General features: G+C 38.5%; 1 protein-coding gene and 2 long non-coding RNA genes across 4 annotated transcripts in view; 2 read left to right on the plus strand and 1 right to left on the minus strand.

Moving 5' to 3' along the window:
• pappaa (pregnancy-associated plasma protein A, pappalysin 1a) overlaps nt 1-21,396 on the minus strand; it is a 142,552-nt gene that overhangs the window by 33,432 nt on the left and 87,724 nt on the right. Inside the window, exons 16-20 of the mRNA XM_059549639.1 lie at nt 8,871-9,054; nt 7,676-7,877; nt 7,345-7,537; nt 6,482-6,629; nt 4,040-4,155 (exon numbers count right to left, since the gene is read on the minus strand). Of these exons, the coding sequence (XP_059405622.1) occupies nt 4,040-4,155; nt 6,482-6,629; nt 7,345-7,537; nt 7,676-7,877; nt 8,871-9,054 (843 nt within the window). The remainder of the gene's footprint in view (nt 1-4,039; nt 4,156-6,481; nt 6,630-7,344; nt 7,538-7,675; nt 7,878-8,870; nt 9,055-21,396) is intronic.
• Nucleotides 13,407-14,875, plus strand: LOC132140725 (uncharacterized). Its single transcript, XR_009433827.1, has 3 exons — nt 13,407-13,859; nt 14,130-14,240; nt 14,833-14,875. It is a non-coding gene; the product is annotated as an uncharacterized LOC132140725 (long non-coding RNA).
• LOC132140724 (uncharacterized) lies at nt 15,231-19,583 on the plus strand. 2 transcript variants are annotated; one of them, XR_009433825.1, is made up of 5 exons: nt 15,231-15,361; nt 15,551-15,743; nt 18,240-18,318; nt 18,514-18,563; nt 19,498-19,583. It is a non-coding gene; the product is annotated as an uncharacterized LOC132140724 (long non-coding RNA). The 2 variants fall into 2 exon arrangements; XR_009433826.1 differs by having other exon boundaries at nt 18,514-18,567; nt 19,498-19,582.

Here is a 21,396-nt window from a genome sequence, read left to right on the forward strand (position 1 = left end):
GCTTCAGTCAGCTTGAAACGGCGTTGTGCAGCCGCCAGCTTGCTTTTCCACTTCCACACCTTGGCTGGTGTGGATTTATAGGACGTTCTCGCTGCACCGGCCAACAAACACAGCACGACTATTAACATTAGCATCGGTGTCAATCAGGGCAGCACTGGGTCTAGGAGTTACGGGACGGATCATGCCCTTGTGTGGCAGGCAGAAAGGAACAGGTGCTGTGGAATTCAAACAGCATCGATTGACACAGGGTGGCTAGTGCTGAGAGAACAGTTATTGATCTCACCTCAGCCAACCCCCGTTGGAACATTTCAGCCACATCGATTTGGCGTTCTCTTCCCCTCACACTCTGTCTCCAGACTCGAATTACCACCAAGGGAAGATCATATCAATTACACAAATCAATCAGAAACGTGTTGTTTCATTTCTCTGCTGAAAACCGCCTGACTTGACACAAATGCCCATCTAAACACAACAGGCGTGGGGTTCGATTCGAGCACATTTAGTTTGTTTCCAACTTTCTAGCATCATTGATCAATCCTGAAATTCCTTTATCTTAAAGGGATAGTTCATGCAAAATGAAAAGACTTTCCTTTTAAACCATAATCTTTAAAAGAGAATTTAAGGCAGTTTTAATGAAACCTGACTGTTTCTGTTCCTGCATTAAAAGTTCATGTAACCAAAATTTTGAAGACCAAGAAAGGTTATAAAGGCATTGTAAAAGAAGTCCATATGAATCCCACGATTTAATCCAAGTCTTTTGAAGAGATACTATAACTTTTTATGATTAAATTTTTTTAATTTAGGCTTTTATTCACATGTGAGCAGAACTGATGGCACGAAAAGTAAATTACTAATGCAGAACTTTAGAATGTAATTATCGTTATTTTAAATAAAAATCAAATTTAGACAAAAATCTTGTCAGTTGTTTGTGAACTAAATCTGCCAACCCAGGTTCATAGGAAATAAATGTTTGTGGTGAAGTTTCTGCAACACAGATATTATGTACCTTACTGCACATTTAATGGCAGTTTTAAAGTGAAAAGCCCAGTACGTTTGGCTAAAACATACATTCAACAGATGACTATAGCACGATTTTATTTAGCTGCTTATGATACATATTGGTGATGGTTCAGAATTCAAATGTCTCAGAGTGTTGCTAAATGGTCAATGCTCTCAATCCTCAATTCTAAACCAACCTTTAGTGTTACTGAATAAAAAAAAAACGGATATAAAAACATTCGCTGATGCAATGCAAATTATGCTTTTTTAACCTCCCCAGATGCTGGTGATACATACCTGAGCACTTCCCCTTAACGCCACATCATGTGAGCTACCGAGCAAAACTACTGTGTTAGAAAACCTATACATAAATGCTCATTATATAAAGCGATATCTCATATCTCTTCAAGACTTGCATTAAAACAGCTTGATTCAAATAGAATCATTTTATGACACTTTTATAATCTTTTTGAAATGCAAGTTTTGGTAACCTGGACATTCAGAGGATGGGCAGAAACCAGTCGTTTCAACAACATAAGGATTAGTAAATGGAAGTGAAGTGAAGTGAAGTGACATTCGGCCAAGTATGGTGACCCATACTCAGAATTTGTGCTCACACACAGAGCAGTGAACACACACACACACTGTGAGCACACACCCAGAGCAGTGGGCAGCCATTTTTTTTGCTGCGGCGCCCGGGGAGCAGTTGGGGGTTCGGTGCCTTGCTCAAGGGCACCTCAGTCGTGGTATTGAGGGTGGAGAGAGAACTGTACATGCACTCCCCCCACCCACAATTCCTGCCGGCCCGGGACTCGAACCCACAACCCTTCGATTGGGAGTCCGATTCTCTAACCACCAGGCCACGACTTCCCCACAGAATCTGGTGACAGAATCTTCATTTCTGGGAGAACTGCCCTTAGTACACACTAAACGACTTTTGTCCAGATTTACAGTCTGGAAAAGTCGACACTAGTTGTTGAAAAAAACGAAGCCAGTCTGTAGATACAGTATTGGGCAGTCGGAGTTAATAAATATCACAGAAAATAGCGCAGTGTATAATGGGCAATTTTATTTGTGCAGCAGCAATATGTCTTAAAGGGATACCCCACACCAAAATGAAAATTGAAACGACATAGGGGTAAGTGATTAATGACAAAATTGTCATTTTGGGTTGGATTATCCCTTTAAAAACTCACTGCACCTTATTGCAGTATGCATTGGCATTAGCAAGTTCCTATACTTGCTTACTGCAGCAGCAGTAGCAATAATCTACAACTACAGCAATAACCAACAGCAGAAGCAGCATAGCAGATCTATTCCGCCAATATCAAATACATTAACATTGTCATATCCACTACTATGTTCAAATCTTCCGAGAGCTGTCATGATGGAAATGTGTTCAAATTTTAAAAGTTGTGCTGGGTTTTCCAGCCATTACACACCAGAGCATGTAATGATCTAAGATTGCATGTTTCAGCCGGCAATGGAACCTGACAGGTGTTCAGCAAAACTGCCATCATAACACTCCCAGTCAAACCCAGCAGTCACGGCTAAAACATTGCAATACTTCTGGCAGGTAAATTTCTATAAAGCTTTTCTGCTAATGCCTGCAATAGGGTCATTGTTGAAATTATAGTGATTACAAATGGCTTTTTAACTTTTATGACTTGGCCTCAGCCTCGTTGCGGTTCAGATAAGTTGAGAGATTACTGTAATCATACCCTGTTTTACCAATGCCAGGTAATTGGGAAGCCATGCAGGCCTGAGCCTGCGGCTAATGAAAAGTAATTGGACGACTGCAATATTCAATGTTACAAAGTTACAACCGCTGTCTGCTGATCAGAAACAGAAGTTAACGTCAGAAGTTCACTATGAAAAATGTACATCAAATCAAGCAAGACAGGTGTGAATACACCCTAAAAAAATAAATTAAAAAAGTGCCTGTGAGATTGGGTTGGTAATTTGGATTATTATTTCCACTAAAAATGAATAGATTGCAAGACTAAAATGGACTCTTTTGGAGTGATTTTTGCCTCTTTGGCACAATATATATATATATATATATATATATATATATATATATATATATATATACACACATCTGGAAATATACCCTCCATATATTTTGATATATATAATGGACAAAAATATATTGGTATAGAATATATAAAAAAGAGGAGAGAAAATTAGTGTAAAGATGCAAAAAAGCGTCACTGAAGAATCACAGCGAAAGATATATGGGAAAAAAAAATGTTTTGTATGTATATAAACATATACATGTTAACATATAGTAAAATAATTACATAAAATTAAATAAATTCCATATATCTGACGCTGTGATTCTTCCGTGATGCTTTTGTGTGTCTTTACACACATTTTTTTCTCCTCTTTTTTTTCATTATTTTTCTCAGAGATTTCACAGTAGCTCAAATTTTATGTTAGGAAACAGATGTGTACTGTGATGTTCAGGACAAAAACTGCATATAGACCGGCAGTTGCCACATTTATTTCTGCTGTGTGATAGGCTGCTAGATTAATCTGTATTGAGTAAAAATGTCAAGAGCCTATCATTATCATAGACATAAATTTTACCACATTCTCAATATGATATTTTTATTGCCCAGCCTTAGAGGATGCAGTTTTGTAATTATTATTATATCTTGGTGTAAACAGTCCTGCACTTGTGGTCACTGTAATAAATCCCCTTATGTTTCTCGCTAAAAATACAAAATGGGTAAATTATCACTTTTCTCTTCTATTTTCATATGCATTATTATAACTGTATGAAAAGGCACTGAACATGGTGAATTTGGATATAATAATAGGCATTTTAGAGGCAAATTGTTCTTAGACAAATTCTTCTGACCCTAAAGTCCTGAGCCTACACACTGATGAATGACTCTGATGAATGATCAGGCACAATCCAATATCTGCTGTCCGAGGAGTGTCACCTCAAACTTTGAGTCACACTCAGGATGTGGCATCCCAGTGCAACATTCTCTGCCAGCAAGTTAAAACACTGAGACTGAAAAACACAAACCTTGACTTTGGGAGGGTTCATCCAGTGATGTCTCATAATGCTGCTGGCCGTCATGTTGTTCGGCAGAATGACCACATCGTTGTTACTGTCCCTGCATGACAACTCACACTCCTCTCCTGAGAAACACAGATATAAGTTATAATAAGTTAATCTCTAAGGCCATTACAGAAGATGACACTTCGGTAAAGTCTAATGGACACTTCCTACAGTTTAAACATGATGAGGTCTTAAGATCATAGTGCATCTTCTGATGACGTTTTGTAAAGTATTAAAGGGTCATGAAACCCCAAAACACATTTTCTCAGATGTTAACAGATATATACGTGTTGCACATTGCTTAAAACAGTAATAGCGGTCACAAAATATGTTACAAAGTGGAAAGTGGTCATTCTTGCGCTTTTTGGGACCATTTCATTCATCCGGTTTAAAAAGTCACGTTCAAGGCATGTGGCATAAACCTGAGTCATTCGAGTGCTCATTGGCTGTGAAGCTGCACATTACGCATTTACGTCATTGGGTTGAGCTCCCATTATTCATGAGCAATGTAACATTATACATGACAAAGGACTCATCTAATCCAATAACTGTGCCATGATTTGCATGAGCTATCCCAGTATTTATGCATTGGAAAGTAGCACTGGTGTCACTCATTGTTGTGTTTAAGAAACACGGATCATGTTTGTGCCTTTGTTCAGTGCAACAACACAAAAGTGTCGTTTTCGTTTCGCCGCAACGTGACCAGAGCTGAAGTTTGGCTGCATGCTGCTGGTTTGCGGTGTCCTAAAAAAACATGCTGAAAATATGTTTGCAAGGTGTCTTTTTTTTTTCAGAAAAACGCTGTGCCAGGTCCTGTCCTGTCCTCTCTACTGTCTGCACAAATGAGGTACGTGCTTGCCTTCATCTTCGCTGTTTTTAGATTTAAATTCATATTACATGATTTTGCTCAAAGTTGGTTTTTAAAACCCTTTCGAGTCGATTAATGCGTATACGAATGTCGTGTTCTCTCATGGGAACTTCGCATCCTTCATAAAGATGCGGGGTGACAGGGACAACCCGTAAGACAGGAGCATTGCTAGTCAGCACGGAGGTGAACTTAATGCCCCTGAACTTGGGGGGATGCCAGGAGGACTGAATCACATTGCCAAGTCTGACTCCAAATGAGCTAGCAAGAGAGGATGAGAAGCGCTAGCCAGGCTCCCAGAAACCATACAATTGGGACCAGAGGAACCACAGACATACCCACAGTGGGGCAGCATGGTGGAGGACAGGGACCCGACTCGGACGGCATAGCATCGCGAAGTGGGGTAGGGTGTGGGGTGCAACTCCTACCTGGCTCCACGGTTGGACAGGGGGCATGGAAGAAAGCATGGTTTCCTTGAACCAGGCCCTGCTGCCTGCTGGCAATAGAAGAGGGGGACTGGCTGGCCAGGCACCACATGACACAACGTCTCCAAGCCCTCTTGGAATCCAGAGATAATGGAGACCGCTCTTTTTGTGAAGGTTTCAGTAGCGCTGGCTGAAGGGAAACAAAAGATTCTCCACCTGGCCCTCCTCTGGGGGAGGGAGTGGTGTGGTCACCATCTCCTGAAGAGCTGGCACACAGAGATTTACTTGCCAGGTTTGCCCCTGCTGTGATTACCTTGCCTATTCACCGAAGTAGCCCTCTTCTGCGGAACAGAGTAGGAACTAGATCGGGGCATAGGTAAAGGGACTCCAACCCTCTCAAGGTATCTGAGTCTAAACCGCAATGTTGCAATGGTCATACCACCACAATGACAGCATTATTCGTCCACGAAAGTTGTTTCAGTGTACTTAATACCCAAACACATGATACAACAATCTTGACTGCCATCCTGCGCCAGGTAACGACCACACCCAGAAATGCACAGGTGAAATAAAATCTTTAAAAAGACATACCGTCATCTTTTAAAAAAAACACACCTGTGAATGCTCTTTAAGAGAAATTTGCTCTTTAGTGCTAAAGCGCACAGGGGGACCAACGCTGCCGCGTCATCACACCAACAACCTGAGAAGCTCCTCCCTGATCACATTTGTAGATCATAAGTCTCTCACAAAGATGACAGGTAGAGCATAACAGTCAACAACCACTCAGCTTTGAAGAGAAAAGCTGAATATTCATGGCACTTGCCACCTGCTTATGCTCGTGCTGTGACGAGCAGCAGCTTGACGCAATTTTCGCATGCCAATGTGCATTTGCTCATTTAGTTTACACCTGAAGTAAATTGGTCCGTCGACGCAAGATCCCAATTTTGGCGGTCACCGACGTGACTCAGATTCACTGAATTAAAGGGAACAGTAGTTCTCAACTGAAGGAAAGGATTACAACCACTAGTATAAACAGTTCCATTATGAATTTATGAAACATTATAGATCAATATGAACTGTTCTGATGATATACTGTTATGCAGGAAGAGTTTGCACCTATGCCATGGCCCTTCTTGCAGTTGACACGGATGCTGGGATGCAGGTTCTGAGGTAGAGAGCATTGACCCTTCAGCTGAGGGCATAAGTGGAAGTTTCCGGTCCAGTTCCCATCCTTTCTGCAGCGGATGACATTGGTGCCGAGCCCCTGTAGAGACGACACAGCATTCACTACAACACTCTAACTCACAGCCAGTGGAAAGAACAGATAAAATGTGCATGCTTACTGCAGCATCTATAAATACTAAATTAAAGACTTATTTGTTTTATCATTATTTACACTAGCTCAGGTCCTTATACAATACAGATTGTTTCAAAGCAGCTTCACTGTAATAAACAAGAAAATAACAGAAATAATGTACTGGAATAAATATGATTTCAGCTGTAAAGAAGCTGTAAAAAAAAATTAAAGTTCAAAAGAATGGGGTCGGTAAGATTTTTTTAATGTTTTTTTTTTTTTAAAAAGTATATTCTGCTCACAAAGGCTGTGTTCGTTTAATAAAAAAAATAAAAATGGTAAAACTGTGAACTATTATAACAATTTAAAAATAACTGATTTCAATTACTTTATTTCTGTGATGCAAAGCTGAATTTTCAGCATCATTACTCCAGTCTTCAGTGTCACATGATCCTTCAGAAATAATTGTAATATTCTGATTTGCTGCTCAAATATTAGCATTAGCATAGAAAAATAAAATAGACATAAATATTACAACATTATAAATGATATTACTGTCACTGTACTGTTTTGATCTATTCAATGTAACCTTAATAATAACGTTTATTAATATTCTATTGAGAGTTAGTTGAAATGTAGTTATTAATAGTTAGTAGAACGTCTAAAGGGGACTATCGAAAATAACCTGTTTGCATGGTGGTTGTCTCAATGTGTTGTTGGCCCTATTGCAGTGGATCCAGCAGGTGCTGTCAAATTTGAAGCCGTCTGTGCACTGGTACATGCCATAGAAGACGGGTGGAGGAGGTGGACAAGTGACCGGCTCACAAGAGCCCTCTAACCAGCGACCATCTTCTGTGCACTGACGCTTGAAGGCTCTTCTGCAGGAACAGAGAAGTCACTTATGCTGTAATAGCGATCATGTCAAATCTCATTTTGGCGGTAAAAGACAACTCCATTTTCATAAGGGGCTGTGTGGTTGTTGTTGTGCTTTGTGGATTATATGTATATTTTCACACCTCTTTGGCTTGTTGGCCACATGGTATCCCGGTTTGCATTTGTATTTGCAGAGAGTGCCCACTTTAAGACCCGTCTCATTGCAGCGTTTAGTCTGAAGCATGGCGTTGGGGACGGGAGGAGGCACAGGACAGCGGAGCTCACACAAAGCCTCTGGGAATGACCACAGACCATCCTCCATACAGGTCAGAGTGTTATTTGTGCCTTCAAATGAATGACAGACAAAACAAATCAAATAAACACACATTAATACATATGCATTTTGGTTCAGTAAGATAAATACAATGATTGGCTGATTGTTTTATATTTAAAAAAAAAAAAAATAATAATAATAATTTTCTTCAGCAAGGATACTTTATTTTGATCAAAAGTTATAGTAAAGACATTTTTAATGTGACAAAAAAAATACTTAAATGAAATGCTGTTGTACTTTAAATTTATCAAAGAATCCTGAAAATAAAATGCATCATGGTTTCCACAAAAATTTGAAAATATTTTTCAAAATATTACAGTATTTTACTGTAGTATAATAAGTGCAGTATTCATAAGATTAAGATACTTATTATTATTATTTTTTTTTTACTTTTAAACAATAGTGTGTATGTGTGTATATAACTGTCATTTTTTCAGTATATTTGTCTTGTTTTACAGTACAAATATCTAAACATTCTTACATCAAGATACATTTACCTTAAAAGCAAAGTGATATAGATATTATGCCTTGTTTTCTCAAAAATGATTAACATAAAAAAGTAACATTACAAATTAGAAAGTATTTACTGACTGAAGTCATTGCTTCTGTTTAAATGTTGTTGCAACGGCAAACAGCTTCATCACAAATTAAGCTGCATAATATTCCAAGTAATAATCAGAATGCTTAACTTGGTTATTGCAATACAAGCTGCAGTATAATAATAATAATAATAATAATAATAATAATAATAATAATAATTATTATTATTATTATTATTATTATTATTATTATTATTATTATTATTATTATTATTAATAATAATAATAATAATAATAATAATATTATTATTATTATAATAATTGGTTCTAATCATTGCATTAATCTAAGCATTTTATATTACATGCTAAATTCTCATACCCTCACACCCTAGATGACCTTTTTTACCAGGTAATCTTAATGTTCTCTTTAATGCATCAAAGTTCAGTTTTTCCAGTGTTTCTCACCCATGAGCTGAGCAGGCTCCTTACACTGGAACGTGCTCTTCTTGCCGTAGGTGGTGCCTTCTGGGAATTCAAAGTGGGCAGGGTGCACATGGTACTTATCTGGAAGCCCACAGTCAACTGGCTCACACGATACTTGCTTGTTCCATTTCCTATCAGCACAGGTGATGGTCACGGTTGAGTCCGTCTACAGAGAAATGACGTCAGATTTCCAGTGAGTTCAATGCTGCTGACCAGTAAGTACACAATGCTGATACCACAGTAAAGAATACATGTGTTCCTCTTATGGGCCTGAAAGCAGCACTACTAACTAATGCTTTTGGTATTTTGCATGAGGAAAGTGCCATTTAGTTGTGCAAGGTACCGTTTCATGAAAAAGGCACAAAATGCCCTGTGCAAGTGATCCTTCTGATCACATAGACAAAACAGTTTCATTTATCATTTACTCTGCAAATGTCTGCAGATATCAAGGCAGCAACAATCATCAAAAAATGGCATTTCAATGCTATAAAACCATTATATTAAAACTCATTTTAAAAATCATATTTGATATGCCTATTTTTAAGGCCTCTAAATGATCAACATGATGAAACTTTGTTGAAAAATCTGTTGCACATAATCTTCTACATGCCCTCTGTCATTTGATTAATAGTTTATACTTTTTAGCAAGTAAAATGCCTTTAAGTATAACTGTACACATCCACCTTCAGCTCGTGCTTCACATGTCTTTTTGCTGTGAAATCTTTACATATTTTTATCAACTAAACATGAAAATAAACATGAGAATTGTGCCCTTACACCAAACTCAGCTGGCAATCAATTGAGAGTTGACTCTCCTCAAGGAGTCCTATTTGTGTGGTGCAATGAGCTGCTGCCTATGTAGAGTGTTGCAAATAAGACGACTCATTTCAGTTAGATGTAGACCGCAAAGCACACTGTCTTGTTTTAAGCAGAGCTAGTGAGTAGGGAGTACAATCCAAAGGCACAACATATTCATCTTCCTTTAAAGTTCCATGTGATGCACAGTGTTTTGATAATAACCAGACAATGTGTATAGTTTGGACACCGCTTTGCAAAAATGTTGGCACATTCTCCTGACCAAAAAACTCTGTTATTCCAAAAATGCCCCGAAATGGCCTGACATCTGGTTACAGCGCCTGATACATCTCTGAACCAGAATTTTGTTGTTATGCCTCATCTCGCAACTTAACCGCATAATGTGCTTTTTAAATACCTAATCTGGTATAAATAAATAAATAAATAAATAAATAAATAAATAAATAAATAAATCCTGGTAGCTTTTATTTTTGTAAAGAAGTACTGTAAAAGGAAATTATGACTTAAAGGAAAATGTGACAAAAAGCTGAAACTAAATTATAGGATATTAATATAATATAAGTAAATGGGAAACCTGATCCATGTGTACACTGTAATATATATATATATATATATATATATATATATATATATATATATATATATATATATAAAGATTATTGGAACACATTCTACAAGAAAACGCCATTTCAGTCTTTTTACCAGTGGTGGGTAGAGTTTTCTACATGAAAACTGTTTCAAAGTGTACACTTTTTTTTTCATACAGTATAACAGAACTTATACCTTCAGTGTAATGCATGTGGTTGGTAAAGGAGGACTACAGTATATACACACATTATTGATAAGGTCAGACAGATATTCTCTCTCTCTCTCATATACTTCAACCTTTTCTTTGACTATCTGATCCACCACAACAATATCTTCTTACCCAGCCATTACTCACTTTTGTATTTCTCTGTATAAAACATATGCTTTCCACATGCTAAACTCAATCAATATGTTTAGAATATCTGCACAGAATTCCCGAAAGTGACTGAACTAAGAGTGAGTGCTGAATTACAATTAATTATCACATCAGACAAGGTCATTTACAGGCGTGTGAAGAACACCCGGGTACATTCTGGTGACTGCTGACGTATAGGTACATGTGCATCAGAGCGAAGCAGAACACAATTCTCCAACGTAAAAACTAATAATAAAAATAAAACAGCTTTATAAACATTGCGTAATATCCAGCCCTTTGTAAAGGAAGCTTGAATCAGGCAAGAAATTTCCTGTTCAGTCTCTGTCCAAATGCAATCAAATTCAAAACATCTGTATCATTGTTATGATGCTAACGCTTTATTTTAATTTGACATTCTACCAACTATAAGTAGCTTTGCAGCTACATGTCAAGTAATCGATTATTAGCAGACTGTCTGCATAATATCTGCTAATACTTTATTTTGGTGGTTCCCAAACTTTGCAAGAATATGTCAACTTATTCTAGTTACCCTAATTCTAACCTAACAGCCTACTAAAACTCTAATGAGAGTTACTGTAGTTGACATGTAGCTGCAAATCAAAGAGAGTTAGTGGACATTAAGTAGATTGTCTTAAGATAACTATTGAAAGTTTAACCAGTATGATAGTTAACCAACTAAACTAATAGAGAACAGAATTACTAAAACTGAAACTAAAATTAAGTTCATCATTAGGAAAGCACACATGCATGCATTTATGTTGGGGTTAGTAGACTAACAGTTTCGCAAAAATTGTTTGTGTGGATGGTGCTTCTTTAATACAAATTTATAGCTGAGAGGTTCACCACTTATTTGGGCTACTGTGCCTAATTAAACACATCCGCCGCCTCACTGACTAGCCAAGATACACACACCAAAGCTTTTGCTTAAATGCATCACTATATCAAACACTAATAAACATTTTGAAATTAAAGGGTTAATTCACTCCATAATAATTAAAAAATAAATACAAAATTATGTTGTCATGTCATTCCAAACCCATCAGACATTGAGGTTTGTTCTTGAGCATCAAGCAAATACGGTTGAGCTTCTCTTTACCACATTTGATGTGTTCTGTGTGTATTGGTTAGTCCTTGCATGTGAATAAGTCTAAAATAACTGAGTTAACCACATTAAAGTGTGTCTCCTCCCAGAGGTGTCACCCATTCAAACTGAGGGGAACGTTCCCCTTCAGATTTCTGAGCCAAGTGGATTTTGATTGCTGCTTCCAAAAGACTATACAGGTCCTTCTCAAAAAATTAGCATATTGTGATAAAGTTCATTATTGAAAACCCAAAATGCCTGTCTCAAAAAATTAGCTTATTTCATCCGACCAATAAAAGAAAAGTGTTTTTAATACAAAAAAAGTCAGCCTTCAAATAATTATGTTCAGTTATGCACTCAATACTTGGTCGGGAATCCTTTTGCAGAAATGACTGCTTCAATGCGGCGTGGCATGGAGGCAATCAGCCTGTGGCACTGCTGAGGTGTTATGGAGGCCCAGGATGCTTCGATAGCGGCTTTAAGCTCATCCAGAGTGTTGGGTCTTGCGTCTCTCAACTTTCTCTTCACAATATCCCACAGATTCTCTATGGGGTTCAGGTCAGGAGAGTTGGCATGCCAATTGAGCACAGTAATACCATGGTCAGTAAACCATTTACCAGTGGTTTTGGCACTGTGAGCAGGTGCCAGGTCTTGCTGAACAATGAAATCTTCATCTCCATAAAGCTTTTCAGCAGATGGAAGCATGAAGTGCTCCAAAATCTCCTGATAGCTAGCTGCATTGACCCTGCCCTTGATAAAACACAGTGGACCAACACCAGCAGCTGACATGGCACCCCAGACAATCACTGACCGTGGGTACTTGACACTGGACTTCAGGCATTTTGGCATTTCCTTCTCCCCAGTCTTCCTCCAGACTCTGGCACCTTGATTTCCGAATGACATGCAAAATTTGTCCAAAAGTCCAGTGCTGCTTCTCTGTAGCCCAGGTCAGGCGCTTCTGCTGCTGTTTCTGGTTCAAAAGTGGCTTGACCTGGGGAATGCGGCACCTGTAGCCCATTTCCTGCACACGCCTGTGCACGGTGGCTCTGGATGTTTCTACTCCAGACTCAGTCCACTGCTTCCGCAGGTCCCCCAAGGTCTGGAATCGGTCCTTCTCCACAATCTTCCTCAGGGTCCGGTCACCTCTTCTCGTTGTGCAGCGTTTTTTGCACACTTTTTCCTTCCCACAGACTTCTCACTGTGGTGCCTTGATACAGCACTCTGGGAACAGCCTATTCGTTCAGAAATTTCTTTCTGTGTCTTACCCTCTCGCTTGAGGGTGTCAATGATGGCCTTCTGGTCAGCAGTCTTACCCATGATTGCGGTTTTGAGTAATGAACCAGGCTGGGAGTTTTTAAAAGCCTCAGGAATCTTTTGCAGGTGTTTAGAGTTAATTAGTTGATTCAAATGATTAGGTTAATAGCTTGTTTAGAGAACCTTTTCATGATATGCTAATTTTTTGAGACAGGAATTTTGGGTTTTCATGAGCTGTATGCCAAAATCATCAGTAATAAAACAATAAAAGACCTGAAATATTTCAGTTGGTCTGCAATGAATCTAAAATATATGAAAGTTTAATTTTTATCATTACATTATGGAAAATAATTAACTTTATCACAATATGCTAATTTGTTTGAGAAGGACCTGTATACTGTGTGTGTGTGTGTGTGTGTGTGTGTGTGTGTGTGTGTGTGTGTGTGTGTGTGTGTGTTGGTTTTTGTGGTTTACAAGGACTTTTGACCTGAATACGCACCAGCATTACAGGGACATTTGGGTTTATGAGGACAGGGCCCATGTCCTTATAATTCCGACAGTGTAGATGCCTTTCTCTATGTCCCAGAAGCTCCCTCTCAAATTTTCGCGCCATGTCCTAATATACCACAAAACCCTGAAATTTTACTATACACTGTGTATCCTCTGAGCTCGGGAGTGCGCCCCTGCAGCCCGGACCCGGTACTGCATCCGCGTCATCGAAAATTTGCATATTTTACACTTGTGTAAGTTTGTAGGCCGCTGATTGGCTAGATCGCGCATCGGAGGGCGGGAAATCGCGAAAACAAAATGGCGGCGGTGGGCGGGGCTACATTCTGCCGCTAATAGCTCCGTACAAGTAAGTTAATGCAGTTTGGTAATTATTTAAACATTTTTTTGCAATAATTTATCGATTGTATATGATTATATAAATGCATAATTATCATGCAATTAAACATATTCCCTAAATATCATCATATAAAGTATGAATGTGACTTCAAAGCTGTAATTACTCAGTTTAAAATCAGTATATTAATGTAACGCTATTAATGTAACGTTTCATAGATGGTTATTTAAATATATTATTATTATTATTATTATAAATCCCGTATACTCGTGCTTTAATCAGCGAGGCAAGTGTGACGGTTTGTAACTTCCTGTTTGGAACGGACGCAATCTGTGCACCTGAAGCGAAGACATCTGTGGTGTGAAGCTGTTGGAGACAACTATTATATTAAAGGTTAGTAATACTGCTGTTAAATCGTTTCTCTGAGAGTTTGTGGCTCAGTTTGGCTTGTTCGTGAGTGTCTTCAGTGCTCTTTAGAAAGCAGCTAGCGCGTGATGCTAATAGCACTAGCGTGTTTACACTAAGTGTCCTCTATTAAGAGTAACATCAGACGAGAATCAACAATGCTTGTCAGTTTAACTTCACAACTGTAAATGTAACAGAACAGTCTAGCTATCATAATAATCTGTTGTCATGGCTACAGTCTGTGAAGGGGAGGGGCAGTTCTGTTTAATATTATTACTGTTCAGCTTGCTTTCATTAATAAACACAGAGATGTGCTCTTTTCACTTTCTAATACTTACTGTATATATTAAGTAAAGTCACCTTTATTTGAATAGTGCTTTGTAGAATACAGATTGTGTCAAAGCACTTTTACTAATATAACCAGTCAAAATAGTATATTCAGCATATGCTCAGAATACATCATATTTAACATATATTCTGTTCATTAGAACTGTCATTATTAATTTGCATGTTAAGTTGAAAACAAACAAACTTAATATTGTCAGATGGAGGCCAACAGTTCTTATTGTTATTAAAGCAGACACATGAGAGGATGGCTGAAGGTGCGAGGCGAAGGAGAAAGAGCAGAATGGGCTCAAGGGCAGGTTCATCACTGATCTTAAAGGTGAGCTAATTTATTTAGTCATCATATAGTCACCATTAAGTTGTCTTAGTTCTTTATATCTTTTGTTGAGCAAAATAAGACATTACTAACCATTTGATGGTTTGTAAATGATGACAGGATTTTCTTCCTATGCCTTTAAAGTGTCTCGTGTACTAAAGCTGTCTCTGGTTGATGACGTGTGGTTCTCGTGATGGTTTCACCTCTCTGTTGTTTTAAAGTGTCTTGTGTACTAAATCTGTCTCTGGTTGATGACGTGTGGTTCTCGTGATGGTTTCACCTCTCTGTTGTTGTGTAGGGAGGGGTGTGTTCAGCTGTACTGACTTTGAGAAAGGAGATTTCCTGCTTGGAATACTGAGGAGACCTCATCAGCAAAGAAGAATGTGAGCGGAGGCCATGCACTTCAAGTTTTCATGTTTGAGTTTGGCTACAATGGAAAACTCCTCTGGTATGTACCCGTGTTTGATCTACATGTTTACTGATAATTAAATTACATGATTCTAAATGTGTCCGTGGACATGTCAGTGGTCATGTGTTTTCAAAGCTTGGTGATGAGTGTTAAATGATTGGTGATCACAGAATATGACATCTGCTGGTCCTAAGGTTTCAGTGCTGATATTGTCTGTCTCTTGTTTAGTGTCGATGCAGCTCGAGGTGACGGTTCTCTTGGGCGGCTTGTAAACGATGACCATATTAACCCAAACAGCAGGATGAAGACGATTCGTGTGGATGGAAAACCTCACTTATGTTTATTTGCTACAAGGAGCATCTGTCCTGGTGAAGAGGTCACATACGATTATGGTGATTCTGATTGGCCATGGAGATGCACGGTACTGACACCTCTATACTGTCAATTCTGATTTATTGGATTATAGTAAAGTTATTAAATGTCAGTTGTTACCAATTAAGTTAATGTTAATGAGTTTGTATGTATTACATTCCATGCATGTTCATTCCAGTATGTCAGGATGTGTGTATGTTTACACCTGTGTTACGAGGACCCTGTTTTATGAGGACCATCATAAGAAGATAGTCTTAACATGGTCTTGATGTCACATTGTGTGTATATTTACACCTGTTTTACAAGGACCCTGTTTTATGAGGACCATCATAAGAACATGGTCTTGTGTGTGTGTGTGTTTACACCAGTGTTACGAGGACCCTGTTTTATGAGGACCATCATAAGAAGATAGTCTTAACATGGTCTTGATGTCACATTGTGTGTATATTTACACCTGTTTTACAAGGACCCTGTTTTATGAGGACCATCATAAGAACATAGTCTTCTGTGTGTGTGTGTTTACACCCGTGTTACGAGGACCCTGTTTTATGAGGACCATCATAAGAACATGGTCTTGTGTGTGTGTGTGTTTACACCAGTGTTACGAGGACCCTGTTTTATGAGGACCATCATAAGAACATAGTCTTAACATGGTCTTGATGTCACATTGTGTGTGTGTTTACACCTGTGTTACGAGGACCCTGTTTTATGAGGACCATCATAAGAACATGGTCTTGTGTGTGTGTGTGTGTTTACACCCGTGTTACGAGGACCCTGTTTTATGAGGACCATCATAAGAACATGGTCTTGATGTTTGATTGAAGAATCTCAAGGCGTTTCTCAATGTCAAGGAAGGATCCTTGGAAGCCAGTATTTCGAGGATGCTACGTCATCGACATCCGTCGAAGGACTGTTCCAATGTCGAGGATCCTCGGAATTTCAACCAAGGACTGAGTCCTTCGTTCGAAGAATATCCCATACACAGGAAAGGATGCATATGTGTAGCCTTCGCGCTCTCAAATCACCCACAATCCTATGCGCGCAGCATTGCTATCTTGTTCAAAAATGTCGAATGTTAGCAGAGTCGGAGCGTTAACAGTTTTTATTTACATTACCAAACATTTGTTATAACTGTAGTAAATATAAGTAAAGTTTGCCAGTACAAATTACTACCATATTGATATTGTAAATTATACAAATACAAATTATGTTATTGATGGCTAACTGAACCGGACCTGTCATTTAACAATTGTTAGCTTGATTGCGTAACCGGCATTTCTTTTATAAATAACTAGTTAAGTTGTCCAAAGTAATTTAACGTTAATATTATACCATTACACCACAGCGTTATTCAAACGGACCTTTTCACTGACGTAATGACGCGATGACGTGCACTTGCTAGCCTGTTCCATTTACGTGTTCTCCGAATGCTAAAGAGGAGTCTCACCTAGCCTCTGAAGGAAGTGACTTGGAAGGGCCAGTCCTGCCACAGGAAGTATCCTTGACATTGAGAAACGCCTTCAGTGTGTCGTTTGTTTGACAAAAGCCTGGTATTTGAAGACCCTAGTTCTCACCATGACATTGGGCTGTGTGGATGTGAATATTAGGCTAAATATGGATCATTCACATCTCATTGTGGCCGTATGATATTGAAAACGTCTAATTGTTATCTTTAGATTAAGTATATTGTAATACAAGTTGGTAAAAAGTCGCTCCCCTTGTTTGAAATTGACTTTCAGGCAGTATACTTCTGCAGTTTTATCATATTTGTGTCATCATCATTATTATTATTATTATTATTATTATTTTGGCTTTTTATTTAAATAACATTCTCCAAGATTGCATATTATTTATTCAAAACATTCAGTATTTTCAAATGATAACTGAGTAGAATCAGTGTCTAAAGAGCCTAAAGAACTCTGAACAAGGCACAGCAGCTATAAAGGTATCCAAGAAGTTCTTGAAATAATTGTGTTAGTCCTTAAAAGAGTAGAACAGATTACGTTGTCCACATGTGTTTCTAAGAGACATTTGTTTGCTGCATTATTGTGGGTGTTAAAAGTGAGTCTTGGTTTCATGCTGTAAAACTAACACAGACACTGTGTCTCAAATCACCAGTTTTTCTCATACACAGAAATGCTTGAAATGAGCTGTCCACATTTGTCTAGTAACCAATGTCCCGGTAATAACAAGGATACAAATAGACCAGACTCTTTTCAATCTAACACACTGAGACTCTTCAGTCAAGTCAAGACCATGTTCTTATGATGGTCCTCATAGAACAGGGTCCTCGTAACAGAGGTGTTAACGTGCACACAACCTGACAGACTGCAATATACATGCATGTAATGTAATACTTACAAAGTCATGAACATTAACTTGGGTAACACTTGAAAATTTAAATATTGATTTGAAATATTGTAATCTTGCTTGTAAATTACATTGATAAAATAGAAGCAAGATTATAAAATAATTTAATGTTTTAAATCAGTATTTTATGCACTCATTTATTGTCACAGATGTCTAATTTGATGTTCTTTTCTAGACTTTTCTATAGTGTGCTTGAACCGTCCACTGTTGAAGTCAACACTCTGTCCCAGTCAGAAGACACAGACGTATAGAAGGTACTACGACTGATTGATTGATTGATTAATTGATTGATTTAATTTAAAATATATTTTTTGATTTCATGTGTCAGTGATCAGTCAGTGTTTATGGACTCCAGTATAAGTGCATTATCAATTTGTACAGTGCCTGAATCCTTTGTCTGCAGTAGAATGTTTATTTAAAAATATTTATTTCCGTTTCCTTAATTTCAGGTGACTCTGAAGAAGGACCGGTTACTATTGGATGATCCGGACTGTGTTGAGTAGGTAATAAATGTGCATTGCATATTTTATGAAATGTTAGATTGATGTTGTAAGTAGTGCTGCAACGACGCGTCGGCGTCATCGATTACGTCGACTACAAAAATACGTCGACGACCAACTTCCTGATTCAGGTCTCTGCTGCAGATGTGATGGAACGACCGCAGCAGATTCGGCGATTCTAAAAGTACAAACTGATGTGATATTATTAAGTGTCTAATAAACGAGACTTGCTCATTGCATGATTCTGATATTCTTGTAAAGATTACAAGTTATTGGTATGATCACCTGTAGCGGCTGAAGTAAGGATAAAATAAAGTAAGTCTGTGTTGGTGCGGGTTTCGAACAAGCGACGCGGTCGCATACTGCGCGCCTACATTGGAAATAACAAACTTGAGCGCGCAAAAGACGCGATATGTGAACGGCCCCTTAAAAGACAGCGCGCCGCGAGACAACAGTCACAGACCACCGAGCTGCCCAGAATCAGCTCCAGATCTCTGGAAACCATGCTAAACCATAGCAGAACACTGACTACATTTTATGGTTGGTGATGCTAAAGAACATTTCATGACGTCTCGGACAACTGTAAATTTGTGGCTACTGTGGTTTAATTAGAAGCGCAAATGTAAACTCATATTTACCATAGTAAAATAAGTTTCTTTGCCTCTTTATTTTTGTATACTGTAAAAACTTCAACCACATTGGTTGAAAATGAATAAAGGTTGAAATATTATATTAGAAGTTGTACTTATAAGTTTTTGTAAAGTTATCAAAAGGATTCATTAGCTAATCAAAAAAATAACATTAGATAAATTATTTATTGTAATAAAAATAATCGTTGGAGTAGTCGACTAACAGAAAAAATAATCGTTAGTTGCAGCTCTAGTTGTAAGAAATCATCTCTACATGAGCCTGGCTTTTTTTCATTGTTTTCAGATGTCACCTGTCAAAGAGCATGTGTTGAATGAGGAGCAGAGCGTTTGTGCCCCGCTGAAGGAGTTAAGGAGGTATTCACATGTTTCGGATGAACTGTTATTTCAGTGCAACAGTGAATGCTCTGAAGTCTGATGTCTTCATGGGCTGTGATATACTTAGCTGTTACCAAATGTACGTAATTTAATGACCTGTCATATCAACACCTTCTGAGCGAATAGAGATAGACACGAGTGTACTGTATCAACACCTTCTGAGCGAATAGAGATAGACACGAGTGTACTGTATCAACACCTTCTTAGTGAATAGAGATAGACACGAGTGTACTGTATAAACACCTTCTGAGCGAATAGAGATAGACACGAGTGTACTGTATCAACACCTTCTTAGTGAATAGAGATAGACACGAGTGTACTGTATCAACACCTTCTGAGCGAATAGAGATAGACACGAGTGTACTGTATCAACACCTGAGCGAATAGAGATAGACACGAGTGTACTGTATCAACACCTTCTGAGCGAATAGAGATAGACACGAGTGTACTGTATCAACACCTTCTGAGCGAATAGAGATAGACACGAGTGTACTGTAAAAACACCTTCTGAGCGAATAGAGATAGACACGAGTGTACTGTATCAACACCTTCTGAGCGAATAGAGATAGACACGAGTGTACTGTATCAACACCTTCTGAGCGAATAGAGATAGACACGAGTGTACTGTATAAACACCTTCTGAGCAAATAGAGATAGACACGAGTGTACTGTATAAACACCTTCTGAGCGAATAGAGATAGACACGAGTGTACAGTATCAACACCTTCTTAGTGAATAGAGATAGACACGAGTGTACTGTATCAACACCTTCTGAGTGAAATAGAGATAGACACGAGTGTACTGTATAAACACCTTCTGAGCGAATAGAGATAGACACGAGTGTACTGTATCAACACCTTCTGAGTGAAATAGAGATAGACACGAGTGTACTGTATAAACACCTTCTGAGCGAATAGAGATAGACACGAGTGTACTGTATAAACACCTTCTGAGCGAATAGAGATAGACACGAGTGTACTGTATCAACACCTTCTGAGTGAATAGAGATAGACACGAGTGTATTGTATCAACACCTTCTGAGTGAAATAGAGATAGACACGAGTGTACTGTATAAACACCTTCTGAGCGAATAGAGATAGACACGAGTGTACTGTATAAACACCTTCTGAGCGAATAGAGATAGACACGAGTGTACTGTATCAACACCTTCTGAGTGAAATAGAGATAGACACGAGTGTACTGTATCAACACCTTCTGAGCGAATAGAGATAGACACGAGTGTACTGTATCAACACCTGAGCGAATAGAGATAGACACGAGTGTACTGTATCAACACCTTCTGAGCGAATAGAGATAGACACGAGTGTACTGTATAAACACCTTCTGAGCGAATAGAGATAGACACGAGTGTACTGTATCAACACCTTCTGAGCGAATAGAGATAGACACGAGTGTACTGTATCAACACCTTCTGAGCTAATAGAGATAGACACGAGTGTACTGTATCAACACCTTCTGAGCGAATAGAGATAGACACGAGTGTACTGTATCAACACCTTCTGAGCGAATAGAGATAGACACGAGTGTACTGTATCAACACCTTCTGAGCGAATAGAGATAGACACGGGTGTACTGTATCAACACCTTCTGAGCGAATAGAGATAGACACGGGTGTACTGTATCAACACCTTCTTAGTGAAATAGAGATAGACACGAGTGTACTGTATCAACACCTTCTGAGCGAATAGAGATAGACACGAGTGTACTGTATCAACACCTTCTGAGTGAATAGAGATAGACACGAGTGTACTGTATCAACACCTTCTTAGCGAATAGAGATAGACAC

Source organism: Carassius carassius, chromosome 5 (assembly GCF_963082965.1).
Source record: "Carassius carassius chromosome 5, fCarCar2.1, whole genome shotgun sequence".
NCBI lineage: Eukaryota > Metazoa > Chordata > Actinopteri > Cypriniformes > Cyprinidae > Carassius > Carassius carassius.